Source organism: Hippocampus bargibanti, linkage group LG01 (assembly GCF_051943395.1).
Source record: "Hippocampus bargibanti isolate YZ-2025 linkage group LG01, ASM5194339v1, whole genome shotgun sequence".
Classification (NCBI taxonomy): domain Eukaryota; kingdom Metazoa; phylum Chordata; class Actinopteri; order Syngnathiformes; family Syngnathidae; genus Hippocampus; species Hippocampus bargibanti.
This window is the reverse complement of record NC_142734.1, coordinates 21160436-21182912: the sequence shown is the minus strand read 5'-3', so window position 1 is coordinate 21182912 and position 22477 is coordinate 21160436. Positions and strand designations below refer to the sequence as shown.

General features: G+C 41.0%; 1 protein-coding gene across 3 annotated transcripts; it reads right to left on the bottom strand.

The window, feature by feature from the left end:
• Positions 1 to 118: 118 nt before the first annotated feature.
• LOC148903476 (serine/threonine-protein kinase 38) lies at positions 119 to 22105 on the bottom strand. 3 transcript variants are annotated; one of them, XR_016115876.1, is made up of 15 exons: positions 22023 to 22105; positions 20452 to 20589; positions 20278 to 20329; positions 20075 to 20197; positions 18721 to 18804; positions 18523 to 18646; positions 18277 to 18431; positions 15047 to 15149; positions 14484 to 14545; positions 11133 to 11250; positions 10903 to 11026; positions 10628 to 10723; positions 10092 to 10186; positions 3346 to 4157; positions 119 to 2977 (listed from the first exon to the last, which is right to left on the bottom strand). XR_016115876.1 is itself a non-coding variant. In XM_089003397.1 (14 exons), the coding sequence occupies exons 2-14, from the start codon at positions 20580 to 20582 to the stop codon at positions 4117 to 4119; spliced, it is 1308 nt and encodes a 435-aa protein (XP_088859523.1). In that variant the 5' UTR covers positions 20583 to 20589; positions 22023 to 22105; the 3' UTR covers positions 119 to 4116. The 3 variants fall into 3 exon arrangements, 2 of the variants coding, with proteins under 2 accessions (XP_088859523.1, XP_088859514.1); XM_089003397.1 differs by having other exon boundaries at positions 119 to 4157; XM_089003388.1 differs by lacking the exons at positions 119 to 2977; positions 3346 to 4157 and adding an exon at positions 6171 to 8791 and having other exon boundaries at positions 22023 to 22104.
• Between the last annotated feature and the right edge of the window lie 372 nt (positions 22106 to 22477).

Sequence of the window (22477 nt, the reverse complement as noted above, 5' to 3'; positions counted from 1 at the left end):
TTTGTTTTCAAAATTGACCTATACAACATTGTGCAATGTGTCTAATACAGGGGTGGGCAAACTTTTTGACTCGCGGGCCACATTGGGTTCTAACATTTGACAGAGGGAAGCATTTGGATTGGATTTGCCTTTATTAGTCTCGCAGTGGAGAAATTTACATTTCACAGCAGCAAAGTTTGGAGGGGGTGTTTGGGCTGGAAATACTAAACCTAAAGCATTAAAGGACAACCGACGCCTCCGGACAAATTATGTCCATAATTTATAAAGTCACTTCAAATGACTTCGACTGAGTGTATTTTACAAAGATTCCACAGCATATATCTATAGTTTACATTTTAAGACTTGCGCTGAATATTCATGAAGTCTTGTTTTCGAGTTGATGACGATCCCCATGTGACGTCACGTTTGGACCGCCCCTGACCGAGAAAGCGACACAATGCATTTTGGGTACTTTGTTTGGTCTGACAACTTCATGTTGATCCATGTTGATGGCGAAATTAGAAGGAAAACACATAAATGACGCCATGGTGAATCGTTGTGTGTTGCACCAAGACAACTATTTGATATTCGCTGACACAAATTCCCAGCTGACAAATCAGCCCATTTCCAATGGAGCTTGGGCGCAATTTTCTGCTTTTTCTGGGTGCTACATTGCTGTCATTGACGGCTCGAATTGATATGGGAGGACTCCTTGAATCAATTGCAAACATTTATGCTTTCCTCTTCAGAACTATTTGAATCATATTCATAATTGGATGACAACAGTAGCCAAAATGGAACTGTATAGTGCCGCTTAGCAGTTTTTTTTTTTTGATAACGATACTAGTGCAGCGTGTACTACCGGAAACAAATGCCTTGTGTGTTCTACATACTTGGCAATAAAGATGATTCTGATTCTGAGTAACAAGAAAACATCTCAGAATCTGAAGCCATTGTTTTGATTCTCGAGCAAGGCAAGATGTCTTGGCGTGACGTCACGAACATGGGGGTGGGACCTTCTGAAACTGGCCATTTCCGGATTCATTTTGAAGTCATTTTTATTGGTGTTTTTCATTTATCTAAAAATATCAGCCTGCCTGATTTGGGTATTTTATGTTGAGATCTTCAGCGCTTTCGCGATGCATTTGGGAGAATAAAGAGTCGAGATAGTCCTCTTGTTTAGATCATACAAGTAGGATATTTATTGCCGAAGCACAGACAGCAACCGCTGCGTTCATCGTCGTACGAGAAGTCCAAAACATACAGTAAAGTCTCGTTATATCGATATTCAAGGGAGTCCGACAAAATATCGATATAACCTGGACTATCGATATATCCGATCCTGCGCCGAACTGCATTAAACAAAAGCCGCCAAAATAGGGCAGCCAAGCGCCATATAAGAAACGGAGCTGGCCATTAGCTCCCTTTTTTTTGGATGAGAGATGTTCCCCCAATGTTGCCTCAAAATGGCACATATAATTCTTTAATGATTGCAAACATGTATGCTTTAATCTTCAGAACTACAGTGTATTTGAAACATTCATAACTGGATGTGTAACAAGAAAGCATATTATCCGAATCTGAAGCCATTGTTTGGATTCACAAGCAATGCAAGACGTCTTGGCGTGAAGTCATTTTTATTTGCATTTGAATAAAAAGTGACATCGGCTGTCCTTTAATACACAGTATGGAATGTTAATAATTTTCAAAATCATCGCGCTTCAGCAGACAAAACAAGAAACGTTGCAAAAAACGATTGCATTCATATACAGTACAGTGGGCATGTACATAACACAACAGGGAAACTGCAACGCTTACATCTTACTGTATTATGTATACAATTTAAAAAAAGTCATCAATCTTCTTCTGCTTCCCATTTTTACCTTTTAACACAAACACTTCAATCTCGTCTGCTACACACGAGCTAGCGTCTGAAAATGAAAATGGCTCTGCTACACGGGTGCTGGGCAGGTAACCAAGTCACCTGACCAAGTCGACCAATGGCGCGACTGATGGCGTGACACGTAACCAAGACACGTGACCAAGTTGACCAATGGCGCGACCGATGGCGTGTCACGTGACAAAGTCACACGGCCAAGTCGACCAATAGCGCGACCGATGGCGGCTCATGTGACCAAGTCGACCAACGGCGCAACCGATGGCGGCTCACGTAACAAGACATGTGACCAAGTTGACCAATGGCGCGACGGATATATCGATATAAACAACAAAAATGGCCAGCGGGGGATGAAAAGGAGCACCGTAATAACCGGGTAGCGTACTAAACGGTACTAATTATACATAAAAAGACTAGAAATGTGCAAGGGAAATGAAAATAGTATCGTAATAAGCGGTACTATCGATATAACCGATATCGATATAACGAGACTTTACTGTATATATAAACTGGTTTTTATCGCTGTCAAGTCACGTGATGTCGCGTAGTGGCTGGGTTGCCAGATCAGCTCAGTATTACAGCATTACATAAAATGAGGATACAATCTAACTTTCTTAACACCCCCACTTATACTCAGTTTGCTGTAATGTAAACCAAGATAAACAGAACAATGTGAACTCTGTCTTACACATTTCACATTTAAACACAATTGTTTTTGCGTATTGGTAGTCATCAATAATGAAATCACCATCCCATATGATTTTGATTACCTTGTCACTTCGGCATACATACAATAATCACCTGGGTTTTGATTATACTCATTATCGGTTAAATAATCATGGAAGACATTGTTCCCGTTTCGGCCAGATTGCTTGAAACCGTAAAGTGATTTTTCTAGTTTGTAAACTAGACCATCATCCTTTTCGCCATTTTCCAGAGCTACTTTTTGAAGCACCACTCTTTTATACCTGTTTGATTGGCTGTTGGTGAAAACGTCTCTCCATAGTCTGTTTTCCACCTGGCTCTTGCCCTTTGCTACAAATCGTGCTTTATATTTGTCTCTGACATCTACATCACGTTTGATAGCATATACCCATATACCTGTTGCGTCACACGAGTGTATGATTTTGAAGTGCGCCTTTCAACACTTTCATGTCTTTCAATTCCTTGATCTCCTTGATGTGCGTATCACCCTGACGCATAGCACACGCTTGCAAATTGTATAAAAGAAGCTGTCGCGGGACAGAGAGATTGGGCGAACCACGGGGAAGAATCATATCAGACTCATCTCGGACTCACGCCCGGCTAACGCCGGGCTTCGGACAGACATCACGGCACGACTTGCTCAACTCCACGCCACGATCAATCTCTGCGCGTCACCTGCCTGGGAGATCTGATAACGAACCTACTTAACGAACCTACCTAACCTACAAATAAAGAGAAACATCAAACTCTTTATACCCATTTACCCCCCACTGTTTCCTTGCCCGCTGGTAGGGTTGTTACAGTAAATGTCTTGTTGTCATTTAATGACTGAATTTCCTCATCTATGGCTTTTGCCCATTCTTGTGAATAAGTTGATCTCATAGCCTCTGCATATGTTTGCGGAACACCACACACAGCTCTGTAACAGTAGTCTACTGTGGTGTGTGCCCCATCGTTATCGCTATACTCAATCACAAAATCATCAAAGTGACTAGGTTTCTTTCTTTCTCTAGTAGGATACCTTCTATTTTCAGGTTCATCATTTGTGTCACTTTGTTGTGTGAGGTTATGTTCATTTGGCCTAATCTCTGTGACTGCATTTTCGCATGCATCCCTGTCTTGTACACATGACTCTTGGGCTCTCTTATTAGGCTTCTGAAAGGCCTCACTAGTTTTAGGCCTTAATCTCATGCCATCATATGTGTTTTCATCTGTTTCATTTATCTGTGTCTCTTTCTCAATATGTAAATAGTACAACTTTCCATACACATGTATACCATATTTTGTCCCACCTTTCGTAATCAGTGAATTTTTACCTTCTTTACATATCACTGTTGCCCCGTTGGTGGTCGCCTTCTTTACAGACAAAATGTCTTGGGGGTATGAAGGAATGTATAAAGCACCTTTCAGCGTTGCTTTATGTCTTTGTCCTTTGATGTCAATCAAAGAGAAACTTACCTATCAGCATCTTATACATGATGACTCTGAGACCCCACCAGTCACAGAGTTTATTGTATCCATTTTGCATAAAAACCTCAGGAGCAATGTAGTCCGGCGTTCCCACAGTGGAGAAGGCCTGAACGAGAAGCACTCGTAAGTAAGTATGAAATAATAACAGGAGATGTCGTTTAACTTTTATTCTCAACAATTAGATTCTGATGTAGAGAACTAACAATAGAAAATGAAATTTATTCTAATGGACGCTTTTCTACATGGCTGATACAATAAATAGTCAAGTAAATATTGTTATGATTCAAGGTGGCCCGGACTTGAAGAGTGAAGTTCAATCAAGTTGTGACTCCTGAAAGTCACAATTTTGTGTTAGGGTGCAACTGCATCATATTGATACCTGAATGCTTAAAGGACGACGTCTCCGGACAAGTTGTGTCCATAATTTGTAAAATGGCTTCAAATTACTTCTGAGCGTATTTTACAAAGATTCCACCGCATATAGCTATATTTTACGTTTTAAGACTTGCGCTGAATATTCTGCAAGTCTTGTTTTTGAGTTGGTGACGGGTCCGTACGTGACGTCACTAAAGGAACGCCCCTGACCGAAAAAAGGACACATTGTAGCAGTCATTCCATCACGTCAATGCATTTTGCTGTACTTTGGTCTGAAAACGTAGTGTAGGACCAAAAAGAGACAGAAGAGGGAGACAAAGCTCCATGTAAGGAATTAATCAGCCTGTGGAAACGGGCTGATTAATTCCTTACATGGCTTTGTCGCCATGTTCAGCCTTTTTTGGGTGCGACATTTCCCACCCCTGATGCCTCAAAATGACACGGAATAAATTATTTAATCGATTGCAAACATGTATGCTTTCTTCTTCAGAACTATTTGAATCATATTCATAACTGGATGAGTAACAAGAAAGCATATTCTCCAAATCTGAAGCCATTGTTTTGATTCTCGAGCAAGTCAAGACATCCTGCCGTGACACCACGAACATGAAGGTAGGACCTTCTGAAACTGGCCACTTCCGGTTTCAAATTGAAGTACTTTTTAGACACTTTTAATGGTGTTTTGACTAAAAATATCATACTGCGTGTTTTGGGTATTTTAGATGCTATAAAACGTTTTTCTGATGTCAGTTAAGAAACAAAAAAGTGACGTTGGTTGTCCTTTATTCACTGTAGGCCTTCACAAACTTTTGTTTCATATTCATTTAAAGGACAATCACCGTCACTTTTTTGTTTTTTAACTGACATCAGAAAAACGTTTTATAGCATCTAAAATACCCAAAACACGCAGTACGATATTTTTAGTCAAATGCAAAACACCAATAAAAAGTGATTAAAGTGTCCAAAATCTGCAAAAAAAGTGAGCTGCGAATTGGGCATTTTCAGAAAGTCCCGCCCCCAGTTTGTGACGTCACGCCAAGACGTCTTGCATTGCTTGTGAATCAAAACAATGGCTTCAGATTCAGAGAATATGCTTTCTTGTTACACATCCAGTTATGAATATGATTCAAATAGTTCTGAAGAGGAAAGCATACATGTTTGCTATCGATTAAAGAATATATGTGACATTTTGAGGCAACATTGGGAGAAAATCTCTCACCCCAAAAAAAGAGGCACAAAATGGCGACCTCCAGTGGCCACCTCCGCTTCCACAGGCTGATAAATTCCTTATATGGAACTTGGATGCCCTCTTCTGGCGGCTTGTCCGGAGACGTCGGTTGTCCTTTAAATCTGGCTGCCCATTATTCTCAATAGTGAAATGCAGTGAGGGAGACAACACAGTCAAGTGCAGAGTAATTCATTGTCACATAGCAAACAAAATAACAAAACAGCACCAAGCACCAGGAGCAACCCGAAGCCTGTTAGCTGGAGGTGCTGATGGACCGGGTCACGTGTGCCTCCTGAGTGCCTCAACTACTTGACCCTTCCCCCTTTTTCCCACTCCAACCAGTCCAATTTGGCCCTAGACAACTAAATCCAAGCAAGAAAATGCTTGTAAATGCAACTAATACAACAGTCAGTTGTTAGTGTGGCCTGGATTAGGTAAATCGGTAGGTAACAAATCCTGTTTTCTGTGCTTCATGTGTTTTTTTAATTCATTCAAATTTGGTATGCTTGGTAACAATTTTCTCTGTGGTGTGTCAAAATTTGTAAGTCATTTTTATTTTCGTCTGACATGGATATTTACTTGCTCCCTTAAAGGACAACCGACGTCACTTTTTTGTTTCCTAACTGACATCAGAAAAACATTTTACAGCATCTAAAATACCAAAAACTGCGATGCAGTATATTTTTAGTCAAATGCAAAACACCAATAAAAATGACTTAAAGTGTCTAAAAAGTACTTCGATTTGAAACCGGAAGTGGCCGGTTTCAGAAGGTCCCGCCCCCATGTTCGTGGTGTCACGGCAAGACATCTTGCCTTGCTCGAGAATCAAAACAATGGCTTCAGATTCGGAGAATATGCTTTCTTGTTACTCATCCAGTTATGAATATGATTCAAATAGTTCTGAAGAAGAAAGCATACATGTTTGCAATCGATTAAAGAATTTATTCCGTGTCATTTTGAGGCTTCAGAGGTGGGAAATGTCGCACCCAAAAAGGCAGAACATGGCGACAAAGCCGTGTAAGGAAATAATCAGCCCGTTTCCACAGGCCGATTAATTCCTTACATGGAGCTTTGACGCCCTCTCTGCCTCTTTGTGGTCCTACACGACGTTTTCAGACCAAAGTACAGCAAAATGCATTGACGTGATGGAAGGACTGCTACAATGTGGCCTTTTTTCGGTCAGGGGCGTTCCTTCAGTGACGTAACGTACGGACTTGTCACCTACTCAAAAACAAGACTTCCGGAATATTCAGCGAGAGTCTTAAAACGTAAAATATAGCATGATGCGGTGGAATCTTTGTAAAATACGCTCAAAAGTCATTTGAAGCCATTTTACAAATTATGGACACAACTTGTCCGGAGACATCTGTTGTCCTTTAAATAATTATACTGTACATCGACCTTCCCAAATCCCTTCACTCGCACTTCCAGATGACTAGAAAACAGATACACACATTAGCAAAATACCTTTGCAACAACAAACAGATCTTGTCACATAACACACTCTATTGCTCTGGAAAGAAACACAATTACTCCAGTAACACCCCCCCCCCACCCCCAAAAAGAAAAGTACCCTGACAAAAAGTACAATGTCCACTGGAAGCTCTTCTAAAATATAATGTGCTCAATTTTTTCTTCATACACTACACACGCTAAACGTTCACACAACTGGATGTGGAAGACAATTTCCTTTCATTAAAAATTAATTAAATGTCACATAATTAATTAAATGTCATGTAATAAGGCAATATGATGAGACAGTCAGAAAACACTTTGCAATGCTAAAAAGTCATACAAGCGGTGGGCTCAGAAGTGTGACAATGTGCTTGTCACACGAATCTATGTCACGGCTTTGGATAGCATCATTTGCATATGGTGGAACCTGACTTGTGTGTGCATTCATCAAATAATTGTCATATCCAATGGTAAAATTGAAGACTTCGGCGATTCGAAAGACAGAAGGTCATGTTAAAACCAAGGAAAACTTGTAGATGTCAATTCAAGCCTTTGATCATTACGGTTACCTTCAATTATTGTACATTCAAACAATCAGCTTTTGGAATTGTTGTCGGAAATCAAACCATAAGACTTACATTCGTTTTGGAAGACAGCAGTATGGATATTGTAGACGCTGGAGCTGCTTAGCCCTCTCATTACAGATCAAAAGTGAACATTATGCGTTGCCGCACGGCCAAGCCGTGAGCAGGTTTAAAAATAAAACGCATGGCGCAGACTCAAGCTTTCAACAAATCATACGAAGGACTCGAGAAAAGGGGAGTCAGATTGCTTGAGTTTGGTTGGACAAGAAACAGACGAATGTGCTTCTGTCATCTTTATGGGGAGCTTTGAGGAGACTTTTGAATTTGCTTAATGGAAATTAGTTTCATTTCACAGGAATTTTTTTAGGAGCTTGGGGTGTAGACCCCTTCTCAAAAGGACATCACATAAGGTGCTATTATGCTGTAGCGTGTTAAAATTCCCTCTTGTCATCATCAAGAAAATATCGTATAAAATGACCATTTGAAATTATTATGCAGGGACGTGAAAAAGAGGTTCTTCATACAGTCTTTGGTTGGACATCATGCAGTACTCATAGCCAACATATTTGGACAAAATCCCTGAAGAGAGCACTCGGCACCTGTCAAGTGTCTACTAAACACGTACAAAGTGGTGAGAAATAGCAGAACCTGCTGGTTGGAAAGAGGAAGAACGATGGTCGCTTTGAAAGGAGGGAATGTGACGGAGCTGGTGTTGCAGTTCAAAACAAACATTTCACCGCCATGTCCGCCGGCAGAAAAGTCAAGAGAAGAGAATCCTTGAAAAAGTAGGAATGCTGCCCTGGAAGCATCAGAAAGAGTCAATTCGGAAAAACATGAAGGCAGCGGTTTCCACGGTGCAAAGTGATCGGCGGGAGTCCTTTTCAAAACAAAATAAGCGTCTCGCTGCGGAGGTGCTTGTCAGGACAAGTGTTTGGACAAGGACTTGTTTGCTGAGGCGACTTCATCTTTTGGTGGACTTCATGTATGTGGGGATGGCTCCTCGGGCGGTGAGGCCTTCGAAGCGCTTGTAGGTGTAGTTGATGAACACCCAATCTTTATTCTTCAGGCCAGCATCCGAGTGGTTGGACACCTGAGTGGCTGCAGGATCACACGTGCGTATGTCAAGTTAACAAACGTTGACTAGAAATGATACTGCTTGTCAATCCAAAGTAGAAATCGAGTCAAAAATTGGCTTCATATGTTGTACCTGTCGGGTCTTCAAGGACACCAAGTTGTGTCCATAATTTGTAAACTCACTTGAAATGACTTCTACTTCGCGTATTTTACAAAGATTCCACAGCATATAGCTATATTTTACGGTTTAAGACTCGAGCTGAATATTCAGGAAGTCTTGTTTTCGAGTTGGATTGGATTTGCCTTTATTAATCTCGCAATGGAGAAATTTACATTGCACAGCAGCAAAGTTATGAAAGGAATGAAAGTAGAAAAACAAAATACAGGAGCTGCTGGAAAGGCAGCCACTCTTGTCTTTGTGACAATTCCTGACGTCACGTCAGGAACGCCCCTGACCAAGAAAGCGACAGACAATGCATTTTGGGTACTTCGGTCTGAAAACTTCGTGTTGATGGCAAAATTAGAAGGAAAACACATAACGCGATGGTGAATCGTTGTGTGTTGCCGCCCCAAGACTATTATTTGACACTAGTTGACACAAATTCCGAGCAGACAAATCAGCCCATTTCCAACGGAGCTTGGGCGCCATCTAGTGCATTTTCTGGGACGCTACATTGGAGTCCTAATGGCTCGAATTGATGTGGAAGGACTTCTTTAATCGATTGCAAACATTTAGGCTTTCCTCTTCAGAACTATTTGAATCGTATAACTGGATGAATAACAAAGAAAGCATCTTCTCTGAATCTGAAGCCATTGTTTTGATTCTAGAGCAAGGCAAGACGTCCTGGCGTGACATCACAAACAAGAGGGCGGGACCTTCTGAAACACCATTTCCGGGGTCATTTTGAAGTAGTTTTGGGACACTAACTCATTTTCAGAATCAGAATCAGAATCAGAATACCTTTATTCGTCCCGCAATGGGGAATTTATTGGTGTTTTGCATTTGACTAAAAATATCAGCCTGTGTGTTTTGGGTATATTAGATGCACTAAAACGTTTTTCTGATATCAGTTAGGAAACAAAAAAATTGTTGGTTGTTCTTTATGCCTTTCAAGGACAGCTACTTCTCGGGTTATCATTCTTGATGCATGAAATGCATATTTGATGACTATTGGGGTTGCTCGATATTAATGAGATCTAAATTGCTCAGTGCGCAGGTAAGAACCCAGCACAGCGCAAGTTGCACTTGTCGAGAGGCCAAATTCAAAATAGATGATCGGCCGTTACCCGAGTCCCTAGAATAAACTTAAGACCGCAATCATACCTGTTGGTGTGAGGATGTCCGAATCGGGGAATTCGTCAAAGTTGGATGTGTCGTCGATGCTTTTGATCTCAATGGGGATGGCGGCAGGCCGTTCTCTGCAGAACCAAGCAGGTTGTCACGTCCAGTCATTTGGCGACATCTCAAAAGTTCCGGACTGTGTGATGTACAACTACACTGGGCGAACCACCCTATTACATGAGACTCTAATTACAGGACAGGTGTGTGTCTTAGCTAGTTCCTGTCATGGGTCTTGTCTCCCTAATAGGAAGAAGTTGCTTTCCACCCTGCCATTGTCAAAGTTATGGACAGCCACTTTGGCGCCATATTCTCATCAGGACAAAGATAAATATCACTCACTTGTATTCTATGAATGTGCATAAATAACATGCGCACTATGCCGTAATGTCAAATTACAACAATGCTTTGTCATTGTTAACCAAGCAAATGTGTTGCCACCAAATCTTTTCTGCACATTCTTAGGTTTAGTCATCAAGAATCTGTGCAAATTTCTGCTCAAATTCGAAAAGAAGTCAGACCTGATATGGTTGTAGTCCACGCCTTCGAAAAACGGATTGGACTTGATTTCCTCCACACCAGCAGCACCAGTTCTGTGCTCCTCTTCGCAACAGAACCTGAGTTTGTCACATTCAAAAGAGGCATCATATTATCAGAATCAGAAAGCCTTTAATAGTCCCACTATTGAGAAATTTTATGTGTTCGTTAAAAATGGCACCATGACAAAGGCTTTGATGAAACTGAAGACAATTAAGGAAAAGTAAACAAAATGAGGATGTGATCCAAGTGGTCCTACCTGAGAATGAGGTCTTTGGCCTTTTCTGAAATAGGCACTTCTGGGGGAAAGGTGAGCGTCTCCCGCCAGTACATCACTTTCCTATACGTCTCCTGAGGTGTCTCCGAGCAGAACGGTGGATAACCTGGACAAAGCGCAGGAGACACACACACCACACAGGTTTTTTTTTTAATCTTAACTGGCCACGTTAACGTGCCAACTGAATGTCATGTGAGAATGACAAAACTTACCTATCAGCATCTCATACATGATGACTCCGAGACTCCACCAGTCACAGAGTTTATTGTAGCCATTTTGCATAAAAACCTCAGGAGCAATGTAGTCCGGCGTTCCCACAGTGGAGAAGGCCTGAACGAGAAGCACTCCGGGTAAGTATGAAATAATAACAGGAGATGTTGTTTAACTTTTATTCTCAACAATTAGATTCTGATGTGGAGAACTAACAATAGAAAATGACACTTTTTTATTCTAATGGCCGCTTTTCTACATGACTGATAGAATAAATTGTCAAATAAATATTATGATTCAAGGTGGCCCGGACTTGAAGAGTGAAGTTCAATGAAGTTGTGACTCCTGAAAGTCACAATTTTGTGCTAGGGTGCAACTGCATCATATTGATACCCGAATGCTTAAAGGACGACGTCTCCGGACAAATTGTGTCCATAATTTGTAAAATGGCTTCAAATTACTTCTACTGAGCGTATTTTACAAAGATTCCACCGCATATAACTATATTTTACATTTTAAGACTTGCGCTGAATATTCCGGAAGTCTTGTTTTTGAGTTGGTGACAAGTCCGTACGTTACGTCACTGAAGGAACGCCCCTGACCGAAAAAAGGCCACATTGTAGCAGTCCTTCCATCACGTCAATGCATTTTGCTGTACTTTGGTCTGAAAACGTCGTGTAGGACCACAAAGAGGCAGAGAGGGCGTCAAAGCTCCATGTAAGGAATTAATCGGCCTGTGGAAACGGGCTGATTATTTCCTGACACGACTTTGTCGCCATGTTCTGCCTTTTTTAGGTGCGACATTTCCCACCCCTGATGCCTCAAAATGACACGGAATAAATTATTTAATTGATTGCAAACATGTATGCTTTCTTCTTCAGAACTATATGAATCATATTCATAACTGGATGAGTAACAAGAAAGCAAATTCTCCGAATCTGAAGCCATTGTTTTGATTCTCGAGCAAGTCAAGACGTCCTGCCGTGACACCACGAACATGAGGGCGGGACCTTCTGAAACTGACCACTTCCGGTTTCAAATTGAAGTACTTTTTAGACACTTTAAGTCATTTTAATGGTGTTTTGACTAAAAATATCATACTGTGTGTTTTGGGTATTTCAGATGCTATAAAATGTTTTTCTGATGTCAGTTAGGAAACAAAAAAGTGATGTCGGTTGTCCTTTAAAGGACAACTGACATCTCTGGACTAGTTGTGTCCATAATTTGTGAAATCACTTCAAATGACTTCTACTGAGTGCATTTTACAAAGATTCCACTGCATCTAGCTATATTTTACGTTTTAAGACTCATGCTGAATATTCAGGAAGTCTTGTTTTCAAGTTGATGACGATGCCTGACGTGACGTCACATTCAGAACGCCCCTGACCGACAAAGCAACACCCAATGCATTTTGGACCCTTTTTTTCATTTGAAAACACCATGCTGGTCACGAAATTAGAAGGAAAACTACATAAATAACGTGATAGTGAATCGTTGTGTGTCGCACCAAGACTACTAATTGCAGGAAAACGCATAAAGGTGTTAAGTTGACACAAATTCCCAGCAGACAAATCAGCTCATTTCCAACGGAGCTTGGGCGCCATCTTGTGCATTTTCTCAGATGCTACATTGAAGTCCTGACGGCGCAAATTGATACGGAAGGACCGCTTTAATCGATTGCAAACATTTATTTTCCTCTTCAGAACTATTTGAATCAGGCAAGACATCCTGGCGTGACATCACAAACAAGAGGCCGAGACCTTCTGAAACTCACCATTGGTCATTTTGAAGTAGTTTTGGGACACTAACTCATTTTTATTGGTGTTTTGCATTTAACTAAAAATATTAGCCTGCATGTTTTTGGTATTTTAGATGCTATAAACCGTTTTTCTGATGTCGGTTAGGAAACAAAAAAATGGTGTCGGTTGTCCTTTAAGTCCACATTCCCCAAAAGTGAATGTAACTGGCGGGTATATTGTCGTTGGTTTCCATGACAACAAAATATAATTTATTTGGTCTTGTTCTGTAAAAGTGTTTAACGTTTCTATGCGAACCTGTGTGTGTGTGTGTTTTTCTTAAAATCGTCTTCGATACTTTATAATGTTTTTGTCATAATCGCTTCCGCTTCCATGTCATGTGTTTCGATAAACGAGAGCAAGGCGAGACAGACAGAACGAGAATGCTAGAGAGAGACAGAAGCAGAGTAACGGCTAGATCAGGCGTCGGCAACCTGCGGCTCCGGAGCCGCATATGGCTCTTTCACCCCCGTGCTGTGGCTCCCTGCGGCTTTAGAAAATAAATGAGTATTTAATTCAATGTATATTATTTTAGTTCGTTCGTTTTTAAAATGTAATTCTAAATTTGAATATTATGGTGATTATAAATAATACAAAATAAAACTTTAATATTAATTAAAAAAAATTGTCGCTCATAATATACGTCACAACCATCGACAGTGGACGTATATCCGGTCACAACCGCCAAATTGCGCACGATTTCTTGAATTTTTCGACCCCCAGGTCGGTCAACTATGGATAAATCTAAGAAAAGTGTCTGAAGAAAACAGAACGTTTAATGATACGTGGGCAGATTCGTTCGCCTTACAAACAGACATCGCTTACGTCTGGCAGACGACAGCTTAGTCCTGTGTGAAGATGAAGGTAACGTCATACAGCCCTGATGTGCAGAGGCTGTGCGCTGAGGTGCAGGAGCAGAAATCACATTAACCAGGTGATAAATATTGTATTTGCCATTTTGCAAATATTCTTTTTTTTTTCAAATAGACATTGAGTATTATATTTGAAAGTAATCTTCAACCCAACATCTTTTTTTCAGAGTTTAAAATGTTTTTGTTGCGTGCAGAAATGTAATTTCGCTTCTCTGTAACAGTTCATTGATTCATAAATGCAACACACTATAGTTTGTTTATGCATCTATAAAGGTAAAAAACAATGATGAAAAGATGCAGTGTCTTCATTTTAAATGTCAAAAGGATTTTGTGGCTCCCAGTGTTTTCTTTTCTGTGGGAAATGCGTCCAAATGGCTCTTTGAGTCGTAAAGGTTGCCGACCCCTGGGCTAGCTAGAGAACGACAGTCAAAAGTCTACGTCAACGTTTATCTACTTTCGGTTAATAAGGTGCACACGGTACGTTATTGATTTACTTATTTACTGTATGTTTTGTCGAATTTATTGTAATGTTGTTTCAATGTCCTTTATAGTTTTCACTGTGTTCCAAGTGTTTCACTATAAATGTTGTGACATCAGTACGAAGCGTCATCCTTGACCGGGGTAGATACAGAGAAAATCAACTTAATTTGGAAGATTGAATAGTAAATAAAGATATTGCTCATACCAACTGCCTCCTATTTCTCTTCCAGGTCTCTGCTTTTCTCTTGGAGTTCATGTTCTGAAATGCTGCATAGGGACAATCGGTCAGTTTTGCAACGCTTTCAAACAAGCAAAGCAACAAAAGATAGAACAGGACACCAAACTCGGGCTCCTCTGGGTTCTTGAATTATTTGACTACTTCAAACAAGTTCAAAAGAGTATTGAATTACACTGATATTGTTTTGTATGTCGTCTGTTGCCAGAGTTTAGCGTTAGCAGCGCTCAAGTAAATAGACATTAATGACTCTCCATAATTTGATGCTTATGCCCTGACAACATTTGCTGTTGCTACTGATGACATGTTAATTAAATAGACTTCCTCAAGTTTTTCATTTTATCCAGCGGAATGACGATGGCTTTTGTTGCATCACTTTATGAAAAACGTCTTCACGAAATTATAGTAACAACAAATTGTTTTTAAAATACCCTGTACACCATTTCAATCTGTTTCAAATTGAACCGTGAACAGCATCAAGAAAACAATGTCACCGATTATCAAAGTGATGACATTTTTCGATTGTTGCTTACTGAGGTCACTGGGTAAGCTATGATTCAGGTTCTTGTAGAAATCTGTACGATGAGCTCTCTTCAGGCCCGTGCACAGTCCAAAGTCAGACAGCTTTACATGACCCTGAAATATCAACACAGAGAACCCTTAGCACATAAGCGTCCCTGCAGTCATGTTAGGGCTGAAGCATTCATCAATTAATTTACGTTATTGTTCAGAATAATTTTTCACATTATTTTTTTTAAGAATCTCTGTGAAAGGCAATCACGGAATAACGGATGATGAACACTTCCAACAACATCATGCTCACTTATTTGTTGTAAAAGCAGTGATTTATTGACATGGAGGTTGACCTGTGATATGTGCTTCCAAGTTCAAATATTTTGCAGAGATGCCCTAAAAAGCTCTAGAGAAAATAATGTGAGAGCTGCAGGAGGTGCTGCATTACTCTTCCAACGACAGATATGCAAATTTTGTTAAATTGATGAACATTTTCAAGTTAAGGATGGTGTTTAAGTACATTTGTTTTGACAAATGGGATTTTTTTTATCCCCCTGAAGAAAGAAATTGGTGTCCTGAGCTGACCTATATGGTTATACAATTTGTTTGCCACTTTCTGTATTTCTTTCACACTGATCATGAACACCTGGTACCACTTGTTTTATCGCTTGTTCCGCACTTATCTATGTTTTGTATTTTCCTGCATGAACTGCTCATTTTCTCATACGCTCGACGATGTATCATACACAACATGTTTTTTGGAGCATCTGGTTTCAAGGCTGAGCGAGGGGGGAGAAATGACTCGTCTCTAGAGGGGACAAACTGGCCACTTGTTCTTGCGTGAGTTGGGTCTATAAGATGGGGGTTTCCTCAATATCGGTTAGAGTCTGCTGTGAACTGTGCACGAGTGTCCAGCTTTGGGTTTTCCAGTCCAGATTACTCTACCGGGGTGTTTTTGCCGGCTCTCCGCCCTCTGTCAACGGTAAGGTATACTATTCTGGATCTTAACCGTGATGTTGGAGTCTTTACGTGGGGGCATAGAGGTGACAGTCTGTGTCTAGCGTAATTACTCATGATCGGGAAATGCTGTAAATTGCTGTGTGTTTTATCAATATATACAGTAAAGTCTCGTTATATCGATATCGGATATATCGATAGTCCCGGTTATATCGATACTATTTCTATGCACGCACGGAGAAAATTACATGCAAACAGGGTCGGATATATCGATAGTCCCGGTTATATCGATATTTTTTCGGACTCCCTTGAATATCGATATAACGAGACTTTACTGTATATATTTTTCGAATCAACCGTTTGCTTTATTCAATAAAGCAAACGTTTGAATGATTTCAAAATCTGAATAAATTATTCCGATTTCGAAATCTTCGTTCGATTTGGAAATTTTGGAATTTCGGTTCGTTTGCCAATTTGCATACTCGACACGGCAGCCAATCAGAACCCTGCTTCGTGCTTCCCCGAGTGTTATAAGGTTGTGCATTCGCATATCATTTTCCAAAGTAGATTCACAGAACCTCAGCCCCAGAAAAAAGATTCAAATGAAGCTAAAGAAATTTATGACGCTACAAAACATAAACGTACATTATCCAGGACTGTAAAGTGTCCTTGAGAGTTTTGAAAGGTGCTTAGAAATTAAATGTATTATTATTAAAAGCATCGTGGAAAGAGGAGTTTACGTGGTGTGTAGCAGACAACACAACGCAAACATTGCATTGTGCAACCTGCCGGGAAGTGTATGGACAAACGACAACTGGAGCAAAATCTTCAGCAAGGGATAGTTACGATTAGTCGTCTGTGTTTCAAGTTGTGAAAAATGGGGCAGGCAACTTTATGGCCGGGCAGGCAACTTTTCAGAGTTGTCTGCCCTGGTTTCTGCTAACTTTTTGTCACGAGTTTCAGACACTGTGTAAAATTAAAAATTAGTTAAAATCTTAGCGAAAGAACATAGATGGTTTGAAAGGGGGGTAAAAGAGGCGATTCTTATAAAACAACAAAATCCTTCATTAAACCGGTCTGGTGGTGTGAGGTTCAATTTGGATCGTTCATACAATAGCCTGCTCAGGCAAAACAGGTTAGGCAACTTTCGCAATGCTGATGAGGGTCGTTATGCTGATGAGGTGATACCGGGGGGAGTGGGTGTAATAGGCCAATCGTTAGTCAGGAATGTAGGAACAATCAGTGGGGCCACAGGGGGGGGTCCCGCGCCCCCCCCCCCCCCCCCAACCTGAGAGTAGGGACCTATCATAGCTGTGTCCGGCGCCACCAGGTCTGGACATTAGGGATATATAAATGGGGCCGATACGACCAGTCAGACTTTAGTTAGCTGACGAAGCCTCTTGGATAGGAGGCGAAACGTCCGAAACCTTCACTTTGTACAGATGACGGCTGAAGAAACCTTCTCATCGATGGACCACTCCTGTACGACTGAGAGCTTACACAGACGACACTGTGTAAAGCAAGATTTTAACAATTGAGACATTTTTGCAAGTAGATTTATAGTTTTGAATATTAATTGCACATTATGTTAACTGCACATTATTTTAATTGCGCATATTTATCCATTGCAAGCAAATGATTGAAAAGGAGAATGAAATGTAGGAGCTATATAAAGGAGATACCAGCAACCCACAGGAGACACGGCACCCTTCTGGTCTTATCAGACCAACAGTGAACATTAGTTACTTTGTGTACTTTGAAATTATATATCGCTGGAATGGAGTCAATTCGAATCCAAAATTGAAAACTGACCACTCGTTCTATGATGCTTATATTTATGTTATTTGCATGTGTTGTACGTGAAGTGAAAATATGTTTGTATGAAAACTGTCGGACTCCCTTGAATATCGATATAACGAGACTTTACTGTATATATATACAGTCGTTGTTTGTGGTCATTTCTCTGCTGCGATCTCTCCGAACCTGTAACAAGGCAATTTTTCATAAAACACCCCCATATAAAGGAAGCAACTCGTGTTTTTGTGAAGTTGAGGCAAGTTGATGCTGGGGGGAAAACTTGCCATCTTAAAACATGTTTCAAAACTTGTTTGCTATCATCAGAAATGAAGCAAATCCAAGAAGGTGAGAAAATAAAAGCAAAAAATATTATATTATCTAGCCTTAGATTGTATGTGATGATATTCCACATGGTTGCAATATGTACCAACAATCACGATTTTGACAGTGGGTTTTTAAATGTGTGAATCATAAGCAAAACTTTCTGGTAATTGACCTTGGAATCCAGCAAGAGGTTGTCTGGCTTAATGTCTCTGTGGATGAAGCCCAGCTGATGGATGGAGTCGATGGCCAGGACTGTCTCTGCGATGTAGAACTGAGTGGCCTCCTCTGTCAGGGTGTCCTTCTTCATCAGCAGGGTCATCATGTCTCCTGAAAGGATAAAAGCAACACCAGATGCAACCACACTCTTACTTTCATCCCATTGATTTATGGTCTTTGCTTCTGCGGGGGAAACGCATACCGCCAGGCAGGAACTCCATGATGAGGTAGAGGTTCATCTTATCCTGAAAACTATAGAACATCTTGACCACCCACAGGCTGTCCGCTTCCACCAGGATGTCCCGCTCAGCACGTATGTGACCCACCTAATCGGCATCAAATCGCCATTAAAGCGAATGACAGCAGATCAGGAGCAGCACTGCCCCACCAGCGGCCTCACTTGTTCTTTCTCCAGCATGTCAGCTTTGCGAAGGATCTTCATGGCGTAGACGTGGCCAGTGTCCTTCTTCTGCACCAGACGCACCTGCAAGAAAGCGAGACAAAACATTGCTGATACAAGTCTGATGAACACTTGAGCTGTTTTCGTGTGGCCTGTGTGACTTTGACCATGACGTGCTTGCACATGTCACTGATGATTTTTTTTCTTTGGCAATGCTTATCCAACTAGAGAAGGCTGAGGACGCATTGATCATGATGTAGTCATCCAAAATGTAATACACTGATACCTCGGTTCTCGACCATAATTCGTTCCAGGACCCTGTTCGAAAAGCGATTTTTTCGAACACCGAAACCATCTCTTTGCTGCTGTCACTTGCGAGTTGGGGGGGGGGGGGGGTCCTCTCCCGGCCGTTCTCCACCTGCTGTCAATTTTCAAATCATGGACACCGGGCATTTATATGGTTCGCGATCACCTCGCCAATGCCGGATGATTGACTCAACTCGCCACCGTACCTGGACTCTTCCTTCGATGTGCGAGTGTATCCGGTCCCAGGTATTTTCCCTGCGTCCCGTAAATTTATGTCATCTTCCGGGATTGCGTAAGTTTGCACCCTCGTGTGCCATTTGCTTTTTGGCGTAGTAAGCGGGTCGGATCACCCCCTGCCTTCTTACTCGCTGTGTTTTCTTTTATTTGTGAATAAACATCCTGCTTGGGTAGTACGTCTCTGCCGCCTGCTTTGGGATCACAAACATTCCACTACTTACCGACGAGTCAGCTGCTGTCACTCTCGCTCGGAACGTGACAGCTACGGATGACTCGGCTACAGGATGTTCTTTTCTCTTAAAATATCTATCCAATGACACTTGCTCTCACTCCCACAGTAACATCACTAGATTTCACAGCCTCTTTATTCTTTAATATCGTACTGATCGTAGATTTCGCCATGCTGTATGTATTCCCTAGCCAGATCAGACACGCGCACACCTCCTTCATATTTTGCGATTATTTATTTATTAAATGCAATAGTTGTACAGACTACTTTTCTTTTGTCACTTTAAGCAGCACTTACTTTCTTTGGAGGCATGATTAGGGGCTAAAACTCTTCGTACACCTATATTAAACGCTAGAGCAAAACACAGCACGTCCGCAAGCGACAACAGTTGGTCACAGCCCACCCTCGCGTACGCACTCACGCGTCGTATTGGCGTTCGAACACTGATTGCATTGTGACACCGATTGGTGTTCGAACGCCGAAGCAAGAATATCTCGAATATTTTGTTCGAACTCAGATTTGTTCGAACTGTGAGGCGTTCGAGAACCGAGGTACCACTGTACTAAGGAATGTTGGTTTTACCTCTCCAAATGCTCCACGGCCAATCACCTTCAGGGAATCGAAATCTTCCAAACCCAGTCGTGTACGCTTCAGACGAAGAAAGTCGGTCTCTTTCCTTGCATGCTCAGTACGCCGACGACTTTTCTAAAGACAGAAGATTGTCATTATTACAAAGCAAATATTATTTTGCCCCCCATTACTTCTAAGTCTAACAATTCACTCACTTCTTCATCAGCCAGTCCTTCTTGATCCATGACCTTCTCCAGTTTCTTCTGCCTGAGCAACAATTTTTACAGTTTACTACAATTTTTGACATTCGCTATTTCTAGCAGATAAAATATTTGACAGAAAATGCTTATTTCAAGCACTCCAATGTGACAAATTAATGTTATTGTTACCTCATCTCTCTCTCTTCATGCTGGGCAATTAGGTTGCTGTAGAAATTCTCCAGCGTCACCTTGGCCATGGTGACACGTTCCTTGGTGTGGTTGCTCATGGAAGAGCATGAGCTTTGGCCCGTCATTGCCATGCTTTAACTAAAGCAATAGGAGTGACACACACATGAACAGATAAAGATTAAGGTGATCTGCATCCAATGTGTTGAATGCTGAAGCCAAAGACTAGTTCACTTCTTACAACAGAGAGTCTGAGAAAACTTGAGAATATAATGTGCAGACCAGCACGTAAAGAGGAAGGAAAGTGTGTGCCATTGTGACAGCTGAGTTATGAAGAAACAAAAAGGACATGTGCAAGAATAAGGTGGAGTCACTCCATCTACATAATTATAGGACACAAAAACACGTTCATGAAAATGTTCAAAAATATCAATTTGATCAAAATTGACTGTTCTTACTCCTGCTCATTATGGTCTGTTCACAAAACATTTTGTGGCGCTGCAGTGTTTTTGAGAAACTTTATCCATCTAGCCACCATTTTGCAGAAAGCGAGTGGTTGCTGGAGCCGATGCTAGGAATGAACAATGATTCACACAGCCACTGAGTGATAACTGATCCCATCTTGTCCATGTCCAACAAGCCAGGCTAGTGTACCACTACACTATCAAACATGGGCAGCATGTCAAACATGCTGCCTGGAGCATTAGGCTTAAAACATGAAACGAACGAGTTTATGACTGAGTGTGAAAACTGCAAATCGATTTTGACATCGACTGTGTCCTTTTGAACTAAGATTAATGACTCGTACATCTCGCAGTCTGTCCATACAGTGGGACCGCGAGAATAAATCTTTTGACATCTTCACTGGTTTATCTGAGAAACATTATATTTCAAGTCTTTTGAAATTTTATTTAGAATGACCAAGTAATACGCATGTAAGGTTCTGTCACGTAAAAAATAAGGTGTGCGTGGGAGGACATTGCATTGGATAGGGTCACCCACGACTAAAGCAACACGACCGAAATAAAGCGCGGTACGTCGACACGTATCGCCAACCCCGAGGTTGTTGGTAGGTAGTGTGAAAACAAAACAAGCACCTGAAACGCTCAAGAAAACACATTTCTACGCGTAAGCAATCCTTAATTCGACCGAGTCGATGCCCTTGAGGCAAACGCTTCAGAGAGAAATGTTACCTGCTAGCCTGAGCTCTTAGCTTTCAAAGTTCCAGACTGTCAACTTTTGAAGAGTAACACACGACGGTCCATAATTTATACTTCAGACATTTTATATCGTACTTGGTTTTACTGTCCCCCTCCGCGAAGGAGCATTTACTTTATTGAAAGTTTCGGAAACTCTTCATTTCCATGTTATGAAAAAAACACATTGATGGCAGTTAGTTGGCTAACCCTCGTTAGCCACTTATTTGCTAAAGTACATCCGAAGCGTTTGGCGTACGGAACACTTGAAAACAACGATCTTAATATGTCAGTGGGCAATACTTGTGACATCTAATCAAAATACGAATGTTTCTCTTTGATCAAAAGTTGAAAGGTCGTTCTTTGAACGTATATTACCTTTATCGAAGGTGTTGTGGTTGCCGCTTCTTCCTCTACTGAAGAGTTCCAAATGAAACACCCAGTGTGGAGTCCGTGGGACACCTAGTGGTCAAAACTTGAAAGCGCTGCGCTGCGCAGCCTTAAAATACTGTAGCATTTTCTCTCAAAGCGTCATTTCGTTGCTACAGTCTGCTATCAATTTTAAATATTTTCTAAGACCCACAGATTCAAATATAAATTACGTCATATCCCAGTTTGTTATTCTCACCAACATGGCAAGAGTAGCTGGCTAGTTACATTGACAAAAGTTTTCATTTTATGATTTTAGTAGCTGTTATTTTAAATATCTGATTTGGTAGTTTTGGGTATATTTGATCGGCATGTCGCCATTTTTAGTGAGACAACTGTTTGACACAATCACATTACAGTAGTATTTATTTCAGTTTTTCTTTCATTTTAATTGACCCACTTTT

Bases quoted from the DNA above. Each gene is read 5' to 3' on its own strand.
- LOC148903476 (XM_089003388.1), bottom strand. From the start codon at position 20,582: ATGGCAATGACGGGCCAAAGCTCATGCTCTTCCATGAGCAACCACACC. The intron at 15,150-18,276 runs GTCAATTACCAG...TTGATATTTCAG, and splicing joins ACCTCTTGCTGGATTCCAAG to GGTCATGTAAAGCTGTCTGA. The intron at 10,724-10,902 runs GTAGGACCACTT...TGACAAACTCAG, and splicing joins GCCAAAGACCTCATTCTCAG to GTTCTGTTGCGAAGAGGAGC.